Source organism: Bradysia coprophila, chromosome III (genome assembly GCF_014529535.1).
Source record: "Bradysia coprophila strain Holo2 chromosome III, BU_Bcop_v1, whole genome shotgun sequence".
Classification (NCBI taxonomy): domain Eukaryota; kingdom Metazoa; phylum Arthropoda; class Insecta; order Diptera; family Sciaridae; genus Bradysia; species Bradysia coprophila.
Genome location: NC_050736.1, coordinates 2,924,408 through 2,947,280, shown reverse-complemented (window position 1 = coordinate 2,947,280; position 22,873 = coordinate 2,924,408). Strand labels below are relative to the sequence as shown.

General features: G+C 33.2%; 1 protein-coding gene across 11 annotated transcripts in view; it reads right to left on the bottom strand.

Annotated features, from left to right (window-relative positions):
- Positions 1 to 784: 784 nt before the first annotated feature.
- Positions 785 to 22,873, bottom strand: part of LOC119076046 (phosphatase and actin regulator 1) — a 101,577-nt gene continuing 79,488 nt past the window's right edge. For 7 of the 11 annotated variants that reach the window (XM_037182729.1, XM_037182761.1, XM_037182752.1 and 4 more), the window contains 8 exons: positions 9,727 to 9,915; positions 9,405 to 9,661; positions 9,277 to 9,334; positions 8,817 to 9,060; positions 8,377 to 8,406; positions 5,661 to 6,013; positions 5,318 to 5,594; positions 785 to 4,431 (listed from right to left, as the gene is read on the bottom strand). In XM_037182729.1, coding sequence (XP_037038624.1) covers positions 4,416 to 4,431; positions 5,318 to 5,594; positions 5,661 to 6,013; positions 8,377 to 8,406; positions 8,817 to 9,060; positions 9,277 to 9,334; positions 9,405 to 9,661; positions 9,727 to 9,915 — 1,424 coding nt within the window. In that variant the 3' untranslated portion in view covers positions 785 to 4,415. The remainder of the gene's footprint in view (positions 4,432 to 5,317; positions 5,595 to 5,660; positions 6,014 to 8,376; positions 8,407 to 8,816; positions 9,061 to 9,276; positions 9,335 to 9,404; positions 9,662 to 9,726; positions 9,916 to 22,873) is intronic. The other 4 variants (XM_037182737.1, XM_037182721.1, XM_037182704.1 and 1 more) reach the window with 3 other exon arrangements.

Genomic DNA, 22,873 nt, shown 5'->3' with positions numbered 1-22,873 from the left:
CAGCATGTCACGCATTCGTGTGATTGTTGATCCGAGGCGAGGCCGAAAACTGGACTTTTCAACTTTGAATCCTTTGTAACTGTATTAAAGCCTAAACACCAACGTACATAAAAGATATAATTGTACACAGAGATACGAGCGGAAAACTGCTCAGGAAATACACTATACAAATACGCGTAAAGGCACAGTAATTTGCTCAGCTTGACTCTCAGTTTTATGCAAAGTCACAAAGTCATGGCACAGCGTTTTTTAAAGTAGTTTCCTCTTTACAGCTTTGTGATAGGAGGGTACTTTGCGATCAGCAGATCTTGCCACTTTTAATGTTTTCCTTTAAAACACTTAACCTATTAAAAACGGAAGACGTATTTCCAAATCATTGAATCTGTTACTTATTGGTTGACCCAAAATATTTTACTTCGTTTTGCTTAATGGGACTATATTAACCGGAGGTCATTCGATGGGGTAGCTACTGGCAAAAAATATGTCTCAAAAATTTCAATTCCACTAAATTGAAGCGGAATCAAGGTCAGCCAATATTTCCATTTAATTCCAAAAATTCCACTAAGTTCCAAGACCTCCAAAAAATCCACAGAGGTTACCCGCTCGAGGTCATCACTAATTTGAGTCGTTGATGACGATAACAAAATTTTGCAAATGATAAACTCGTTTCAATGATTTTACTTTTTATTTTGATCAAGTAGAAAAAATTACAGATTTGTCTTTGAGTAATTAATAATTGATTACAGATTACACATTAAATCAAAAAAGGAGTTTTATTTTTCAAATTCATCCACAAGTGTTTGCCAATTAAACAAATTTAAACGGTAAAGCGTGTAGTGTATTTGCTAAATGGATTTGTTGGGGGATCTTTAAGTAGAGGGTTGGTTACGGAGGGATTGGTATTTTTGCTTTGGAAACAAATCGGAAAAGTATTCTTTAACTCGTCTTACTTGAAATGAAAATGTTCCGTGCATAACAACAAAATATAATTTTAATTTTCATGATTTTTACATTGAAATGTTTTTTTGTTGTTGTTGTTGTTCTTGTGTGATAATTTTCCATTCTCTATTTTAAATTTACTTTTTTTTTCTTATAATTTTTGTTTAGCAATTTTTCTGTTTGTTTTTTACTTCAAGTTTAAATATTTCTTAAATTTAGTTTTTTTTCTTTTGTAATTTAATATCTAAGCGCTATTGCATTATTAATACTTTTACACTAAAAACATATTTTCATTCAAACATTTTATTTTGTTCTTTATATAACTGTACAAAGCGTTTTTTGTTTTTTTCTTTTTTTTATTTAATTTAATTTTTGTAATTTTTAATTTTAATCTTTGCCTTTGTAAACAACTAATTCCAGAACACAATGCAATTAGCATCTTTTTGGAAAACACATTTAATATTTCACAAACGTACCACGGTAGAACTTATAAAATCTGTCGGTTTTGCTGCTGTTTGATATTACAAACTTTTACTTCGTTAGTTTTAACATTACCTTTGCTAGTTGTAAAAGACAGCAGCTGAAATCTGTCGTCTCGTCGCAGAGGGCACATAAACGTAGAGAATCCTGTCACTCAAAAAAATGTCCATACAATGTCCATGCATGCAGTGAAATTTCAGTATGAATTTACTTCAACTGTTTTTCAACTGTTTTCCACAAAAAAAAAGAACTGTCTATACGATTTTACGCACGTGCGTGTAGCAGCTTCAGCCGTATAAACCGTTTAGATTGAATGTGTGGATCAGCTGAAAAACAGCTGGAAAAAATTCTTGCGGGAATTTCACCGCCTCTGACTGTAAGAAAACAGAAAATTCTTTAAAGAAAGTCGCTGAATATTCTTCTTTTTTTTAATCTAAAAATATCCAGAAAAACCCTCAACCGTTAAAGGAAATCCTTAAAACTCTACAAAGAAAATGTTTTCACTTTCAAAAAAATTATCAGTGTCACTCATGAATTTATCCGCTCCTCGGTCACCACTATCAGACAACAAACTGCAGGTGAACTCAATGAAGTAAATTATTTTTCTATCAAACACTAGCTGAAAATTTAGTCGAAAAAAAGTAAAAGAACCACAACACCCTGATACGCTTGCCATCTGTAAGGTTAACGAAAATTTAATGTGTTTCAGTATGGGAATGCGGTTGCTTATTCGAAAAATGTTCTTTAAAAAATTTATTGACCAAATTTTTTCTGTTTATTTTTCGCTATATGTCCTCATCTCAATGTTGTTTATGATCGATGTGCTTGGAAATTTAGAAAAAAAAAATGGTAACCATCGGCACTGCGGCCGAGACAAATATTTTTTTGCTCAAGACAACCGAAGGTGAACGAAACAGAAACGATTTATGCCACAGCCAGTGAAGGATAATCTACATCATTTCAGAAATACGAGTTCTATTTAAATCGAAGTTTTGACATTACCATAAAATCATGAATTGGTTGCATTGTCTGTTGAACAAAGCGATCATAAACAACATCACTTTTCCAAGCAACATCAAGGTCAAATAAATAGCGGCACAGTTAAAAATCACGCCGTTCAGTCACTGACACTGAGCTAATTTTCCAAAGTAATGAGGCCAGAATAGGTACCGTTTTCCAGTAATAAATAAATGATGAAGAAGATGAACATTTGTCTAAATTGAAATAAGGACTCCGATCAAATAGCTAGGGATCACAACGTCCAGGCATCCTGAATGTCGAGCTCTTCCTTTCTTTTGAGTGTAAGTACGTAACATTGGTATTTTTAGAGTCTCAAACAACAAATTGATCAAGTTGAAAATATTTTTTGTTGGAAAACGGTATAGTCTTATAGCTTTGCTGAAACCTTAGATGAAAATTTTTATGTTTTTTTTTGTTTTTTTTTTCTTGATTTTTAGAATAAAGAAAATTTGTCGATCAATGGCGGTAAAAATAGAAAATTTAATTTAAATTTATTTTTTGTTTGTTTGTTTTAAAACTACACCGCAACATTTATTTGTACATGTAAAAGCTGAATAATATTTTTGTTTGTTGATTACTGAATACTCAAATTCATTGCTCTCTGTTTATTGGTGAAATAAACGGGTTTAAACTGCGCGCAACCTTGCGTTAATTTACCTTTTATACAAAATAGAAAATTTTTAAATGAACAAAAAAAATTGTTTACATCTGATCGCTTAAAAGTATACGAATTTCATAAAAAAAATCGAATGAATTCCGATAATCAATTCTCTTTCTCTCTATTTTTTATCATCAACAAAATAAGACATTGAAAAAATGAAAACAAAAAAATTATAATTTTAACAATCTTTACTTTGACGGGATATGTACAACGTTCTTTGATTACACATTTAAATCTAAATTTATTTTTTGTTCAAATATTTTTTTAGTTTTTTTTTATTTTAATTTTAAAATTATTTTATTAAAATTAATTATTTTTTCCACTTTTTTAAATTTACTTTTTATTCTGTGAATAATTATCATTTTCATTTACTTGTTTCATGTTTTTTAATTAATTCTTTTAAATTAATTTAATATTTAAATTTTGGATATATGTTTGGTTATACATATTAATCCATGGAATTGTGATTTAAATTTAATTAATTTCTTTCACATTTTTTGATTGAATTAAGTGTATTAAGGTGAATAAAGAAAAAAAAAACAAAATACAGTCAATGTCAACCAAATTTGTGTCTAGATTTCCTTCAGATGTTCTACCATCTAATGGTCCACTTATACAATCAAAATGATTATGTTCATACGGTTTTATGACTACCACGCTCTTGCGTGTGACTATGAAACCAGCATAAGGACATATAAGTTTGTTTGTATGAGTGGACCAGCTTGTAAGACAGCTGAAGAAAAATTAGAAAAAATTTGGTTAAGAGATCAACTGTAATAAAAAAGAAAGAAAAAAATGGAAACAAGAACTTTATTAGTCTAAAAAAGGTGAAACAAAATGCAGCTGACGCTCCTTTCAATATCATTTTAGATTTTGGTAATTTAAATTTTATTTTACAAACATAAATTGAATGACAAAGTATAAAAACAATTGGGAAATTTATGTCAGAATTCTACAAAGAAAAACACAAGGCCTGACTGTAATATATACAAAACTTTACAAATTAACAAAAGATGAAGTAGTAAAAGAAGAAAATTTGAAAATTCACTAAACAAATTATCAAAATAAAAAATCGATTTTGCTTATCTTGTTTGTAATTCTTTGTTGTTTTTTTTCTTTTCTTTTTTTTTGTTTGTAATTAAATAGTAAATAATAGTAGTATTTTAGGTAACATTTCTAATAACGTCAACAGGTCTATCACAGCAGCTCGCTTCGTGAAAACAGTTTTACTGTCATCGAAATTTGTTGCGGAAGAATGAATTGCGACAGTCACATTGTTTTTTATTACTGCAAATCTATTGTTCCATTGCAATCGTCATGGTCTATGGAACCTGTTGAGTGAATTCAATTTTAGTTGAGGTAATGTTTACGATAATAAGTTAGTAGATCGCAATTCTAAGCTGACAGACGAGTTTATTTGGCCCATTTCTGAGACTTGTGGGACATAATTGTATTTCCTGTATTCAGTATTCGCCTCTACAGTTCCAAGTTAATTAGATGTTTTTCGTAAAAGATTTTTCGCTTTTCCTCCAGTTTCCAGGAGTTACTTTGGCAATAGACCCTCCCATGTCTCACATTTTCGTAAAGTTTCGTTTTGTTATGCTTTAATGGAACTGAAGTCTCAGAAACTCATGCTTAAATTATCGGTTTAAAAAAAGTGCCCACGTAAAAAATCCCACTTTGTTTTCCTCTACGTATCTCTGATTTCTTACATTGCAAATGAGAGTAATCAACGCACTTCAAGCAAAAGTGATCATAGTCTATAGCTGCCAAATAGAGTACTATTTTGTATGAAATGGTTTTTTACATTGTTTTGTTGTGTGACACACTGTGAAGTTTCAGTACTCTATTTTGAGTACAACTCATGCTTGAAGTGCGTTGGATTAATCAGAGAAATGCACTTGAAGAACAGGCAAAAGAACAGAATTTAAATATTAGTGCTCCACGACGCAGCAGTCCAAAATGCTGATATAAATTCGGTTTTTTATGTACGACAGTGAGACTTTTTACGTGTGCAAAACAGTAATGTCAGATACTTATATTTTTGGACTTAGACGCGTTAGAACTCTGATAAATTGGTTCCAAACAAATTCTATAGTGTCGTTGACTTTAAGCCCTCTAATCCTAATCGCAGATATTAGTTTAAAGCTTATCATAAAACAAGAAAAGCCGAGAATAGACAAGATAAAATGGTCATCATATCCAAACCGTACATACCTAGTTAAATGTCGACTTCCCTCGTGCACAGCCATTTCCGAACTTTTAAACTCATTCAGCTCTTTGCGTATAGCAGCCTTATCCTTGGGTGTCAGTCTCGTCCACGGTTTATCAGCCCGTCGATCGTAATCGTGTGCCTGCGTCACTTCAATGTAGTCATTGAATCTGATAATTTTCTTTTCCTTGAGTTCGTCAACGGTCGGTCGAAAGCTTAACTTTCGCAGTAGGTAGCGCTTCTTTTCTTCCATTTGCTTCTTTTCTTCCGCTGGCGATGTAGCTGTAAAAAGGGTTTTGGACAACATTGATTAGACTTTACCATAAATCAAACGATAAGATATTTTACTACTTTTCAGAATGTTTCTTTCTATTAGTTCTTCAGGCGTCGGTCGACAGCTTAACCGTCGTATTAGTCGTGCCCCGATAGCCTCTTTCGATTCTTGCCGCTCATTTTCAGATTGCATATGCAATATATTACGACTGATCAGCTCATCCATGTTCGGTCTTAATGCTAACTTTTGCGATAGACTTTCCTTCCTGGCGATTTTCGTCTGACGATCGGAGGAATTTTCATCACGGTACAAAATGGGTCCATCACTTTGATCACTATCGTTGTCTTCGCGTATTACGTATGGATGGGCATTTTCTTTGTTTTCTAGAGTTGACGGTATGCCAATGGCAAAACGAATCGGTCGATTGCTGTAAAAAAATCGCGAAATTTAATTGAAGTGTCTAATTGAAGTATTATCTGGCTGATGTTATATGTGGGGTGAGTTGTGCCAATTTGTCAACAGGAAAATTAGTTCATTGGTCCGCGATACAATGGACGTTATACATACATGAACGGATAATTTATCCTCATGCAATCATACTTGGATTGACCTTTGTCAAAATGGCAAAAGAATCACATAAAAATGATTGAATTTGTTGTTTTGAACAAAAGATTGCGGCGTCTTATGCTTCATTAGGTTCAATGTACTGGTTGCTTGTTCCCATATAATCAGACAACACTAGTGGATACAATACGGATATTTGCATACTTTCTGAAAGCCTCAACAAACACAAATACTATTCGACGATAGGCTGAAGTAATGTTATTAACAGATATATTCGACTGAACCATTTATTATTCAAAGTCCGAGGTCAAGAATTCCAATACAATTAAATGAAACAGACGGTAAAAAGACTCTGATCTGATACGATACCAATTAATTTCAACTTTTCCATCCGAACCAAGTGGAAAAAGGTGGGAAGAGAAAATTCGATTCGGCAGCATTAATTTGAAGACAATACTCGGTCAGAACTTTTTTGTTCTCGTTAGACCCGATTTACTGCATGGTCTTGGAAGTTTCTGCTTTGCGTGGGAAGTGAATGACTAAACGGAGACGTTAATTTAGGGAAGACTTTTTCAAGATTTCATCTCTCAGGATGGGTTGACGAGTTGAGCAAAGACTAGTATTTTTGATTAAAAGTCATATTTGTTGTCATTGTATCCAGCATCTTTTTGATGTATCGTAGGAGTATCTTACATCATGGACTTGGTAAAAAATATTTAGATTGTAATACTAATCGACAGCAATATGTTACACATCGAATGGTATCGTTGTTTAACTAGAGATAAGTGAAAACAGAAACGTGTCCAGTCAATCGAAATACAATCCATGAAATTTTCTTTTTTGCAAAAGTAAAGCAATAAGCGAAAGTAAAATACACATTGGATGTTATTTGTATAATGAAAATGCTTTCACATTTCCAGCAAATCGAATTTTCTTTCTCCATCGTCGATTTGTTTGTCTACGTATTAAGACTTATATACACACAGTTATGTAACGTTGTACAATCCGTAGAACATTTATCATTTTCGTTACCAGCTTCTTTAAAGAGAGCAGTTTCGTTTGAAGGACCGGAAATTATTTTGTTATTTTTGTGTATGATTTTTATTGTTCATTTTTGGCATTTGGACACCGACTGTACACATAGCGGACGATTTCGTTGATTTGGGTTAAAACGAAACAGTAACCAACATTGGAGCGATGTACAATACAGCTTTTTACGTTCGAAAGTGTTGTGGGTAAATCAAAATACAAGCGAAATATGTAACTTCATTTTTCGAGAAAAAGGGATAATGGATGTGGCAGGTTGATACGAAACAGGGCCTATTTCAAGTGAAATAATTTTCCATTTTTTTTTGCTCTAAATTTTGTTCAAAAAATTAAAGATCTCCAAAGACTGACAAAATGTGGAAACATTTCACGAAAACATTGATAACTTTGGGGAAATATTTTTGCAAAAATAAGCCCTGCCTAACACAGAATGGATTTTCTCCTGCGCATTAACTGAAGTGTTGAAAAAATTAGATAAAAATTTCGTTGTTTACGGTTCGTCATCCAAAACGGATTGGGATAAATCTGAAAAGATTTTTTTTCTCATGGAATCGTAAAATCGAAATCGAATTGGATTGACTTTGGAATATGTGTGAAATGTGGTGGTTTAAAGAGCTTTTGCTTAGAGCTCTGTAACGTAGCGCATGGTAACCTGTCGAGCATCAGCATTCGATACACTGGCTTTGCGAGCAGAGGGGTTAAGTTTAAGACTGTAGCTAGACACTGTGAATGTTTAAACTCTACACGTTTGGAAGGTTAGAAATCGATGAAAACGAAATTGAAGCACTGATGATATTATGATTCTTGCAAGAAAGATTGATTTGTTTAGTGGTGCAAGTGGTGATTGTTCTGGATGATGTCATTCGTCATAGTTATTAACAGAAAAAAACTCGAAGATCTGCTACTTCTTTTGTTTAAAGTGTCATTTAGCGTTTCGCACAAAATTGATTTGGGTCAAATTTAAATTAGTGTCCACTAGTAACAATCAATCAGGTTCAGAACCTATGTAAGAAAGATAGATGTTGGTTTTCTCTCGAACTGTTTAACTGAAAAGTCTAGCGCGTTTTTTTTTTCAAACCAGAAAAGAAAGAAAATTAAATAAATTGTATGCCATGCAAAACATAGAGGTGATCCATAAACTAAATTTTTATCCACAAACATGAAAATTCAATAAATTACCATATTCTAATCCTCGGTCGAAGAATTGGCCTAGAATTACATGAAACAAATTTTTTTACAATTTGCATTAAAAAAAACCAAACAAAGAAATAGAGAAACGGAAGAAGAATTTTTGCTCAGAAAATAATAGAAAAGTCACACATTAACCATATAATAACCAATGAAACCATCATGAACACATAGCTCGAAAGCGTAAAATTAAATCGATAAAATTCACATAACTACTAACCACCAATGTACCAATTACGGCCGAATCAATAAAAAAAAATACCAAATTTCAATTTAGAAAATATATGAAAATGATTGACAATCAATTTTACAAAATGTGTACAGTCTCATACTAATAAAACGCGCACTTAAAACCAAAATTGTAAAGAAAACAAAAACCAAAAGACAAAAATTAATTATACAAAATGGGAAAACACTGTTCCTTCACTTACTTCAATGTTGAATTATTGTCTTGGCGTACAATCAACGGTCGGTTCATCGTGTCCTGTGTGGGCGTGCCAGGATTTGAGCTAGGTTTCTTTTTGAGTGCCGATTTTTTCGGCACTGCATTAAATACTGGTTCTTTAGCCGGAATCTCTTCGACACGCATTGTATCGATGTTCGGATTTGGTTGTTGCATTGAAAACATATATTCTTCCTCGGAGTCTAGCTCATCCTGATCGGGATCGTCTTGATCTGAAAAATATTTCGAATTCGTATCATATTTGCGTTCACGCTTTTCTGTGGATGCCACAACGGATACAAATATCAACAAATTACAAACGACCTATGCTAATCCGCTTCCGTTTATTACTGACATCAAATTCAGTGTATTCAACAAAATTACTTATTTCATTGATAAATACGATGGTGGTATACACAACAAAGTGCTATTGATTCGGTTGTACTTACCGTCATAGTCATAGTCATTATAATTCATCTGTTGCTGTAGCATATGTTGATGTTGTTGCTGTTGTAATGAGACAGTAAAAATAGAATTTATACATTTCGAGACGATTACAATTTTATACGACACTAACCTGTTGCTGTTGTTGTAGTTGCTGCTGAGCTGCACTATACGATGGTAATATAGGACCATGCTGCTGACGACTAGTCATCATTGTTGGACTCGGTGTTGAAAACATTGGCGGAGGTGGAATAGGTCCGATTTCTGAAACCGGTATTGGTGGTTCTGGAAGTTCCGACAATAATATATGGCTAGGCATTTGATGATGCATATGATGACCATCTGAAGAATGTGGCGGTGGGGTACTACCTGGCGGACCAGTACCTTCGTCTGTAATTGGAAATTGCCCGAATTAGAACAAATTCGAAAATAGACAAATGAACATTCGAACGTACAATGGTCACCATGATAACATATAACTCGTCGGGACACTTTATTTTGTCCCAACGAATTCGGTCTTTCTAATTTGGGTGTTTGATTGCCTCCACCCGGAGGCAGCAGTGAACCCTGTGATGATTGTTCACTGCTCGGTGACAACGTTCCATTGCCGCCCGACGAAACATCAGTCTTCTCTTTTCGTGGTTCTGAAATGAAAAAAGCAAACAACCAACGTCATTAATCGAAAAAAAAACAACGAAATGTTGTATAAATCTGCGATATTATCACTGGCAGTGTGTGTTTTTCGTCGTCATTCTTTGATGAACGCAATTATTATTCCTCTTACATAAATATAAAATGAGCGAAATCATTTATTTCACTCAGATGCTGAATTGTGATATCCTTCTGTTTCTCTTAATTCGTTAAGTGTGAAAAATATAAAAACAATTTTTGAAACATTTTAGACGAATCGGACGGCTGACCTTGTGCCATTTTGATACATTTGTGCGGGACATGAGACAATAACTTATTTTTAATCAGAGGAATTTAGTAGATCTTAATTGCAAAGAAGAGTTTTGTGTAGCGGTCATAATTAGTTTTGGTGCTAAATTGTCCGAACTTAAAAAGTTGAAACAGAGGAAATCGTCAAGCAAAAAAATGAATTATCTCCTAGATGCAATGAAGCCAAACTGCATAAAGATAGCACAAGATTGACCCCGAATGAACGAAATGAACGAAAATTGAAAACGTTCCACATAAATCCGCTTAAGACTATAAATCGTAAATCCGGCAAAATTTATTTAAAGCCTATCACGAATTTAATTCTTGGAATAACTCAATAAATACCACTAAATACATTCCATCTCATCACATGAATCACAATAAATATTCTTATACTCGACAAAAAATTCATATCACAAAATTATATATTGTATAGTACATACACCCTACAAAGTATAATAATAAGTTCACTGACTCGTCAACTTTTACACTCATATTAAAGTACCACAAGCATACCCACAGTCAATTGGAAAATAAAAAAAAATATATTTGTTCCTGTAGTAATAATACCCACATATAACACATTCCATGCTATGCTAGAATGAAAATATGTATTCTTCAGTATAAATATAAACACAGAAATCCCACAGAATAAAATAAAACAAGACAAAAATCGGCAGATGAAGATATGACACGAACCGTGCAGATCTCCGTACACTTTTTTTTTTTTGTTTTTCGTTTTTAATATAAAAAAATGTCGTTCTTCACATAATATTATCTTTTTATACCCATTCACCAGTGTTGTATATTATTTTATTATTTATCTTGTTTTCATTTTCTCTCCATACGCCATTGGCATGTTTTCCGAAATTTTTCCGTTTAGTTTTCCATGGCGTAGTGTATGGCTTTTCTTTCTCGGTCTTTATGACTCTATATACTTGCTTCCGAGCAGATAGAGAGAGAGTCTGTTGACGTCAGTGTATTTTAGTCAGTGACGCTATTTCGTATTTAAATAAATGTTTTCGTTTTTTCTGGACCTGCCCCGATTTGTTTACATGTGGCCGGTGATGCATTTGACTAATCCATGTTTGTTATATTCATCGTTTAGAAAACCTCAGATGTGGTACGTAATTCGAAATACAAAACAACATTTCTTTTTTGTCACATCTCTAAGAATAGGAAAGGAAAACTATCTCGATGATTGATGGACCTTTTTTTGGACTATGTGTAGTACTTCAATAGCTTTATAGCTTCAGGGAATACAAACGATTGGATTGTACCACAATGAAAAAGGTAGAATGTGATAAGACTGTAAGATTATAGCATGACAATTATAATCAACCACCCCGATAATAAACTTTGGATAATGAAGTTTTTACACTTGAGATCGTTGGCATTTTCATTCATAACTTTAATTCTACACAATTTTCCTATCACAATATCATACCGACATTCGTAACCAGCACACTTTTACTATTGGGATAACACAACGCAAATTTTGACCGAGAGATTTATATGTAACTATATGATGGTGTATGCTGGTTTAACAGCGATGCTTCGAGTGACGTGGGCGTCGAGATAATTAAAAACGAAATCGTTTTTTTTTAATATTTTTCATTTAGCAAATCATAAGCGTTGAGCCCTTCAAGTAAGTATCGCTGTTCGGGTTTAAATGTTAACGAAAATGTTAACCGACACCACTCCGTCTAACTAGAATCAATTCTGCCCGAAAACATTGAAAATTGAGTGGTGCATGAAAAAGTGCCTGCTGATAATGAATGTAACAAAACCACAGGCGACTTTTTTGAAAAGCATTAGAAGTTTCATCTAGTGAAACGAATACAAACAATTCTATATATAAATCTATATCTACCCCAAACAATACTACCCACTGTTTTCCATTCAACATAAACTTGTAATGTTAAGCCATCAAGTGGTTTCTATAGATTTTGACTTGTTGATATAAGCAATATATAGGGTTCAAATTCATTGTTCCCACTAAGCAAATGTGACCATTTCCATATAACATATAATAAATGTAGATGTGTTACGGTTGATGCTTTTTCAGCACATTGAATTTTATATACAACAATTTCCATATACACTTTATCGTGTACACATCAAATCACACTGAGGCTATATACCCAGTCAGATTGATGAAGTTATACTAGCATTTTAACATGAAAAATATTTAAAACTTTTTCCGAAAAAAAGGCTGTGAAAATTGGTTATGCGAAAAGTGTTAACTCATGTTGTAAAAGTTTTCGACGCTTTTTTTCTTCTCCACTGTCGATGTTGTTGTTGAGAGTTTTGATATGATGGTAGAAGGGTTATGAAATTAAAATGTCGATACAATTTTAATGGAAAAATGTTTCACTAATGCTGTCGCAAATACATGATTTCCATTTTATATGTTGAATGATTGATAGTGTCAAGATTAAGATAGAAATATATTGTAAGCATAAGCGTACAGGCACTTGTGGAATAAAAGATTTCTGAATAATTGAGTTGGGGGTGGAAATAGATTAAACGTTATGGTAAACCAAATGAACACAGAAAAAATCAGAGTTACATCGGGTACGGTTTTTGTAACCGTGCATACTATTATCCTTTTTCGATTTCTTATTACGTTAGCAATTTTCAATTCAAACAAGAAGATCAGATTTTGAAATTATAGCAGAAAAGTAATTACGAGTGGAAAAGCAGAAAAAACCCTTTCACTTTCAGAATATGTAAATCAGCGTTCGATTTACATAGTTATTTCAATAACGAAACCACTTATGCGAGCTCCGATTTTTTTTTCTGCTGTCGTCTTGTAAGGAAAAAAATCCAATAAAGCAGCAGAAAAAATATAAATAAAAGAATTCGAACGAGCACTGAAACCACACATTTTCCATACAATTTCCATTTCGTTTTTATAGGACCCTTTTCACATGGGATAACTAAATGTTTTCAATGACTTGCTATCACCATTTTATTATCCATTTGTATCACAGACTGTATTGTCTGTCATAGACAAAATACCTCACACAAATCACTAATGTTATTCGCATCATTTTCTGTATTATAATCCCCCCCGAAAGACGTGGATTTCTCGGAAAATCATGTTTTTCATGACATCTCATTCACATAGAATTCATCTTTCAACGGAATCACATTTTGATTAAGATTGTTATATTTACTGTAACAAACAATGGCATTAGAGATGGTATCGTACAATCAAATCATTTCGACGTAATGCGCATAGATTTACGTGTAGCATGTATTCCTTTTGGAGAAGCAAATTTAAGAAGATTTATATGAGTTTTCAATAAATGTCGAAAGTGTCTGAAAGCTTTCATATTTATGACAAAAAATAATGAACGCTCGAAACTAAGGACCTTCGATATATTTTCATCTGAAAATATTTTCTTATGTTGATATTGGAAGCTGGAATTATTTCAATTGTGCGTTTATTCGAGTGGAAATTTTGTGAAGGCCAACTGAATGTGTTGCGACAAATTTTAACATCTCTTCCACACTGACAAAACCAAAAACGAAAAAAAAAATTCAATAACCAACCACGGAGTAGATGTAACCCACAATCAACAAATCACCTCTAACGCAACCTTCACCTCTCCCAAGGGAAGGAATCTGTATATATATATATACAGAAAAAAATGGTCATGCCTGCCTCGAAGGCTGCCGAGCATACGATATTAAATTAACATTCAAAACATGCGCCAATTTCCAACCCTTAATATTGCAGCCATTCTTACCAGATACAAAAATCAACATTACGATTTATATAGACCCGGATCCGTGGGTGTACAATACAGTTAGCAGGAGCTGACAGATGATTTAAAATACCATGTTCTACACACATGAAGAAACACCGCACACATTATTTAATTTGTGACTCTGACATTGGAGCGAAGCATTTTCTATCAGCAATTGCACCATCAACTATCAATGAAATATAAACATGTTTTGTCAGACGTCCTCGACCGAACAACATTGAAAATTCCCAGTCATTGTCAAATCTCTTGGCCATGAACTTGCTGCAAGTTGCGTCCAATTATCTGGTCATGATTTACGTAAGCAAAAAGCTCGCAATCAGAATCAACTCCCACAACTATTCCATTTCTTATAAGGGAGAGAAATATGCATTCGAACGCAACTGCAATCGCAGCACAGCAGGGAGCATGCGTTCCGTTGATTGCACATAATGTGCTTCCAACCAACAATGTTTTGTGTAATATGCACAATATGTACGAATAAACATCCAGTCGATACGATGCTCATTACATGGTATTTTGATTGAAACGTCTTCATAGTCTTCACTCTTAATTGGCAAAATCGAACAATAAAAATCGAAATTTTCATCTAGGAAAAGCTCGTTAAAACCCAAACAATAAAATATAATCAATTCCGTTGAATGAATTTCAGGGCAATTGTTTTGGATAACATCTCGAAGGAGCATAGAATGGTATATTGTTTCCATATTGGTTTTCCAATTGCAAAATTGATGATGTTGGCAAACGAATACAAATATCGTTTCGTCTGTTTTTGCAATATGCTTTACAAACCAAAAACAACAACAACAACCACAACAACAAAAAAAAACTATTTTATGGTAGGTTTTATGACGGGGATCAATGGGATCTTGGGTATATCGGTAATTGCTGAAAATAAATCAACATTATACTTTTAGACAATAGCTTCAATTTTGTATTGAGAAATCTCCGGTTCCGTTTATTATCATACTAAAAAGGTTGAATAAATAAGTAATTTAAATGATCGATTTTTCATTCGGAAAATGCGAGCTAAGAAGTAATATTGACTGTAATCACCGAACAAACCGTTTGTGTAATGATTCAGCTTAACAAAAGTTTAAAAAATTGAGATTTTACTACAATTTAACGAAAATTATTACGGAGACTATTGTCTATCTAGAAATGTGAGCTTACAAAAGTGGAAGGTCTGATGGATACCAACAACAATGCCTTAGGCGATCCAAAACAGTCCAATTATATGTTCTTTCAAATACGTAATGACCAAAAAATATGGAAATTCAATTCAAATTGAATCCATCGAATCGATGCTTTTACATGAGACCTATTCAAATACAGCACAGAGCACAAGTTCAAGCATTTTTCCGTAAAAAAGCTTAGTCTTAAGATTAGATTTATTTTCTGGTCGGACAGTTTACCATTTATTTTATTTTTCCTTTTTTTTAAATAGAGCAACCTTCCCTATCTTGAAGATGGATGTTACTTTTAAATAGTCTGAACAACCTATTATTTAAAGATGAATGAGTGTTCCTTGAATATATAAAAATTTTCGTACAACAAGCATCGTATACGATTTTTTTAAGAGGTTTTGTACACAGCAGAATCGTGTACAACCCAAAGCGAATGGGTAATCCTCAACATTATTTTCGTGAAACCTTACTACTATTTGTGTAGTATATATGGTTGGACAACGGCAGTCACAGAGAACGGACGTGTTTATGCGTTGCTCTCTAAAAGTGTTTCTTTTGTGTGGCTGTGTGTGAATTCATTTTCGATTTTGTCTAATTTCTGTGCCAACTTTTACGGCTTTGGTGTTTTTATTTTGCTGTAATGTTTAAATGGTGAAATTATTTTAAAGGTTTTATTAACGAAGTCAAAGTGTTGTTCTCGTAGGTCATTTTCTCTTTGATCAATAAAGTCGTTCTCGCCTCATTGTGCGATATCAACAATTGTGTTATTTCCTTTGTTATTTAACATGTGCTTCGTGGCGTCGGTTTACGGATTAACAATCGACTCTACCAGAAGCTAATGCTAAATTACGTGCTCGATTAATGTACGAAAATGACACATTGCCGTATGGCATCTGGCAGTCAATTTTAGTGCAGGTAAGGTACAAACGCTTCGGGTTCTCATTTGACACCCCAAAACCACATAGCAAATTTTTACAAATTTGCTGTGGTACAATCCCAAGATACAGAAACTATCTTGTACTCCAAAATGACCGCGAGGTTTAACAGATCTATTGATTGATACGTTGTATGGATGTCAAGGGATATGACGAAATACGAATCATTCAAACGCTACAACCTGCAACGCCAGAACGAGTTCAGTCACATGGTGGCATGGCGATTTATACGAAGAGGCAACTCATGGCCTATGGTGATTAGACACTTGCTATTACCTAAAACTAATAGCCGTAACCGTAACAAAGTCGGAAATATCAAAAAACCCAACATTCGCTTTCTCCATAAAAGAAACCATATCGACATAATGTCAATAGTAGAAAGAGCTACAACATGACAATGTTGATAGCGCCATCTTTGGGAAAATGTACAGGTCAATTAGTGATGGTTGTGGTATTCGCATACCACCCACGGCTTGGAGAATTCACAACGTATGGGACGTTAACACACGGTCGATTTGTGAACAATCTAAGTCGGGAGAGATATGATGTAAAATCACAGTCCATATGATCAAGAGACTTGTACAATAGCACAACAGGCCCATCTGAGGCTTAGGTGCTGGGCTTACACCCTCCCATCTAATCTAATCTAATCTAATCTATTTGTGTAGTATAAGCTCATGATTTGGGTCGGCAATAGATAACATGAACATGTAGTTTTTCTTGGTTTATGAAAAACGTTCGATTATTAAATTAGGACGGCGTAGCGTCTTAAGACTTGATAGAGTTTAAGCTTAAAACCACTACAGCTTAAGTGTTTCATAAAGAAACACCCTTCACAGTGTTTATTCGTATGACTGAGTTTCACAGGGTTCTTAATGTTTTGAAGACTAAACAATGCAGCTTACATAACGATAAATTAATTCGAGATACAATTACCGTCACATTGGAAATGAAACAAAAATTAGGAATTTTAGTCTGGTATATACTTCTATAGACGATTGTCAAAGAAGACGATTTATTGACAACAACTTTTATTTGTAATAAAATTGACGGTCGTTAAAAACATCTTTGTATGTAAAAATGGCAACATTTTCGTACATCCTCAAGAATCAAAAATGGCTTTTCAAACAACCCCCAGCTAAATAAAAACTTAATGAAATTTTCAATGACTGAAGTTTAACACATACTTACAGTGTTCTCACACCACTGTTAACAACGACTTTTGTTAAACGTGAGACTCATAACACTTAATAATATACAAATAATGAAACGAAACGTTCATTGGCTTTCTCAACAATACGAGCCATTTTGTTAGCGAAAGTATTGCTAAGGGTGTTTATGCCATAAATCATTGTAAATTGCCCTTCTCTCGAAAATCTACCAATTCAAATGCTAATAGCCACATTACAAACCTGTAACTGTTACACTTTCGGTAGATGTGTGGTTTCCAGACCTAGCAATTTTGAAGCTTTTAACTGCCACAGTGCTGTGACAAAGGAGCTTTTCTTTACGATGTTTACAGCTGTATCTCATATTTACTGTAAAATATACGAATCATTTAAGGGGAGTCGTTGGGATAGAGTTAAAAAACAATATTTCCATATTTCCAGGCAGTTATTAGTGCTTTTGTTTACTCTGTTTGATGAAGTTTAATTAGTTGTTTAAGAGTACACACAGACAATTTTCTGTTCAGACTCGGCAAGCAAATTTTCGAAGTTTATTATCGTTTGTCAGAAGAATTTCGTACACAAAAATTGATTATTGCCTGTGGTAAAATCTAATGAAATAAGGTTGAACGTAATGCGAACATTGTCGAAATGCGAATGGTTTGGAATGGGCATTGAGCATGTTTAGCATGTTTTAAAATTTATTCACAAACTGGAAAAAAAAATTTGCTCGAAGAATTTCTAATGGAAGGTTAATGGACTGGGGATAATTCGCAAAAAAAAAACATTTTATAATTAATGATTGTATAAAATGAAACGTATAAAGTTATATGAGCGAGCATTTAGGTCCGGTTTTTTTTTTGTTTCTTTCCGAATAGAAAAGCTCAACCACCTCACTCCCATGCTATAGTTTCTTAAAAACGTTAAAATTTTGTTTTAGATAACGTTTCCATGTTGCTATTTTTGGAAACATACCAAACCGAATTCCACGCCGCGTATTCATTACATACACACAAAAAATAGAACGAAAAGAAAAATAATGGTGTGTCGAATATAAAGTCTAATTAAAAGTGTACGCCATCATTACATTTTTAAAGCCCCAGAATTCTATTTACTCCAACTCCATTACATGTAATATCGTTTGCAACGCAACACCGACAGGTTCAGCATCTTAAAACTGACTTTAACCGAAAACCACATTGGATTGCGAGCGAAAAAATAAATATTTTTTTGCCTTTGTTACGATTATTTGGATTACATTAAGGATATTATATTTGTACCGTAAGCAAGCAGTGAGCACACACGCAAAAAGGAAAACCAAATATGGAAGAAGAAAAAAATGTAAGAAAATTCGTTGCTGTGTAAAATGGACTTTTTTTTCTCGTCTGCTTTTTGGTAATAAAAATATATTTTCTTTCTGGCTAATTTACCCAAAAATATCAAATTACATTTTATCGTTACAAAGTCTAACTCATAGATGTTATTACACAGCGCAAGTGTTCGAATAAAGATATGAAAATAATTGGCAATATTATGCTGATATTATTCAAATATTATTTTATGCTGACTGGTATGATAAAAATGCCATTTGAAATTTAATTTCCCCCACGGTGTATGTGTGTGGCTCAAATTTCCAACAAACACCGCATCCGAAATCTGTAGCATATACAATACGAATCTCGTTAAAATTCACAACAATTCGTTCGAAAAACCTTTAAAATTCAATTTCATTATCCACAAAATACCCTTTTCAGTGGCATAAAACACATCGTTCTCCTGTTTACCGTCGAAATAAACAACGAAAATTATATGTTTACAAAATTATCCTTTTCTGGTCTTAATCCTGACCTTATAGCTTGCCACATTATTCTGACCCGAAACATTAATAATAATCTCCTTAATCGTAACATTATTGTCGTTTCCACGCATTCACACAACATTCGTATATAGATGCTTCGTTGGTCACAATGTACGCTGTCGGCTATTTTGCGAATGTTCTACAATCAACGTGGAATGTATAGGCTTCAATAAATCATTCAACGAAATCTAACAGCTCAGATAAAGTGGCAATGAAAACCAAGAGAGTTCCCGAAAATTAACTTTGGTAATTGAATTTAAAGTTTTTGATTTTTGAAAAGCAGCCACAATCGGTCAATGCACCAAGCACTCTCGTAAGCCCACAGTAAATTTGTTTGTATATATCTTTCCCATAATATAATTCACCACGTGCCCCTTAAAATCCCGACTCCCCTCCTTCTCAAAAAACTTCACATGTTTGATTAATGGCATATAGCACCCATATTGTGCCTCACCAAACCACAAAGTGAACATTTATTCTCCTTCCATACCATGCTTGGTTCATACATCTGTACGGATACACAATGTATATGTCTACATTATCAACATTATAGAGAGGCGACCGTACAAAATATATTTATTCTGAACATGGCAATAAATCAAAAGTGTTCTACAGTATAAAATATTTCTTATCGTTCTTTATCCAGCAAACGTGTAATGTATACATTGTTTTCAATGTTCATGCTATACAGTAACACCGAAATAAAATGTATTTTTCTTAGGAGACACAAAAAATTTTGGGGGTCCTCTTAAAAAATACCGCACAAAAATAATTCGATTTATTATTGTGTTTTAACCAAATGTAAGTATGGGGTCGCATATGTTTCGAATGGTAAAACGGTGTCTTTTTGCTTTTCATGGTTGTTTCTTTAGGACTGAAAGTGTGTGTGCCTCTGTGTGCCAGAAATGGAAAATTCAAATATTTTAGTCAAAATAATATAATATGACGAAGACGTGTAATCTAAGATATTCCTCGTTTATTTTGCACGCTTATTAGATTACAAAGGGAAAAAGTACACCCACTCACATTTTCACTCATTCTTCATGTTTGTCTATGTCTATACATTCACTTCAAACGACTCTAGAGGCTTAAAGTAATTATTTTTTTTTCGGGGAGAAAGATTAGGTTAAGATGGTTGAAATTGTTAAACATACATTACCTAACCCACTCATTACTTAACTAATATTTTAAAACTCTGAAAGCTGGATAAACTTATGCCATGTCTGTTGTGCTTAAAGTTATAATTTGGAGCAACGAGACCGTAGCAGCGAGTAAAATACATGACATGAAGTAAAATCGAAATGAAAGAGGGAAAAGGGTAATTATGAATTTATGAACGAAGAAATTAAAATTTTATTATGTGTGAGGGTGTGAAGACGTGACCTTCGTCTTTAACAGGTGGATTTAAATTATAATAGAAAAAGGTCATCATTTTGTTGATTACATTGTGGAATAGTCGGTAATCGTTTATTTACACAAAATATGTTGCCGTTGTCATATCGCCACAAATTCTAAATTAATCATAAAGATTACGTCGGCGTGTGTCTGTCAGCCAGCTACCAGGATTATGGTATCAGTTGAAGTATTTTTCGGATCGTTTTTTCTTCTTGTGAAAAGAGGTGTGAAGTGTTTACCATCGGACTTGTTATGATTTAATTCTTAATCAAAAGCTAACTGTATAAGAAAACGGTTTTGCTTGCGATTGAAAAGGATCTTAAGTAAAAGAATTAAAATTGAGATTTTTTCTTCAAACATTTGCTCTGTTTGTAAATGATTTTTGATACGAATGTACAGCGAAAATATTTTTTTTTTAAATTAAAACGACGTCAAAGGAAAACCACAACAGTAAAGGAAAAAAAATTGAAATATTGAAAATGCAAATCGAGTCAAATGACTGCGTTGACATAAGTCATTCACACTGTCTCTAAAATTAGAAGAAGAAAAAATTGTTAAAACCTGCAAACCAATAAGCATTTTAGTTGAAAGCCAATGGTTTTAAATTACTAATAAATATTTTTAATGGAATGAGTAGGTTTGTCTTCTTGAACAAAATAGACATCGTCTGGCTTTTAGCATAAAACCGTCGCTCGTTTTAATGACATGAGTCACGGTGTCTTTTTCAGCAAAGAATAAAGACTCCCATTCAATTTAAATTATGTTCTCAGTTGAATGACTAAAGAAAAATGGTGTCACAAAAAATAATACGAGTGAGCCGCACATAATACTACACACCGAAATAAAGTTAAATTAATCACGACTAAATCAACAAGATCAACAAATCAACAAATATTATTATGATAGTTTGAGACAACTTAAGCATGGTGCATGTATGTGATGGCGCTAAGGTGACCGATAAATTTTAATTTAACATGACACATCTTAACGGTGTGGTATAGTACCGTCGGACAATAATTTAATTGAAATAAATGAGCGCAATTTTATGTTATTTCGGTAATTAATTAAAGTGTCTTTGGTGCAAAAATTGAGGACAGATGAAGTGACATTCCGGCTAATAGACATGTTCTTATTGTTTAATTTGATGGATGTTTCCTTTTATTTATGCTAAGGCACACATTCTCAAAAATTTAATGTTGAGTACAGTAAACGACATCTCAAATGTCTCACTGTCATTTTTTTCAGAGAATGTCATTGTGAATTTGCAATGACACAATAAAATTCTCAGAAAAATTTGACAGTGAGACATTTGAGATGTCGTTCACTGTAAGAGAAACTTAATAACTTTTAAATTGTAAATACTAAATGGATTCTTATTCTTGTTTATCAAATAGTCTGAAACTCATGCATAGAATGACAAAAAAAAATGTTTCCTTCCCAACTTTTATCTATTACGTAATTCAATTCAAACCTTTCCCCGCCCACACTATAAAACTATTTAACTTTCATTAGATTTGACGATATATTCAAAGAGTAAGAAAAAGGTCGACATAAAAATATTTCAGACTTGTGACTTGGAATCAAATATCCAAAAAATCCAAAACGAAAAACTTTTCACATGACACTGTCCCTTTTGTTAACCTTAACCTGAAATATTTTTATTTTATTTATATTTTTCAAAGCTCGAATATGATACCTTGATTGCCACATATCTACTTGCTAAGAATTTACCAGGAGAATCCATTCACCAAATACATTTTCTAACTCGGAATATGCTGAAAATAGAGAGGTTTCGCTGCTTTACTACACGAGTTTTCTTTCTTTCTACTTTTTCTTGACGAAAAAAACAAATATTTTCAAAGTGTCACGGTCACCATGCTCTCCACTCTTTTTATGTATATATAAATAACATAATAATAGAAAAATCTCGAGGAAAAATATAGTTTTTATATTTTCAATTTCACATCTCATGTTTGCGAAGATTGCCCATGTCGTTTGTGGCACATTTTTATGTTTTCTGGGTGTATATAATTCATTTGTTTTTATATGCTTTCGAAAGTAAATAACTAAATTTTTTCTTCACATTTTTTTATGATCCATTCATGCTCGTACTATACGGGAGCATTGAAGGAAAATGTAAGATTATGTCAGTTACGTGGCCAATAAAAGTTTTAAATGTGATTTTTGTTATATTTTCAGCTGAAATCGGTAATAAATATTTGGGTAAAGAATGTGTTATGTCTAAAATGCAAACGATACATAAACCAATATGTAGCTATATGAAATTCAGAAGGGAATATAATACGTACAATCTTAACATAAGCACAAACACTCTCTCTCCAATCT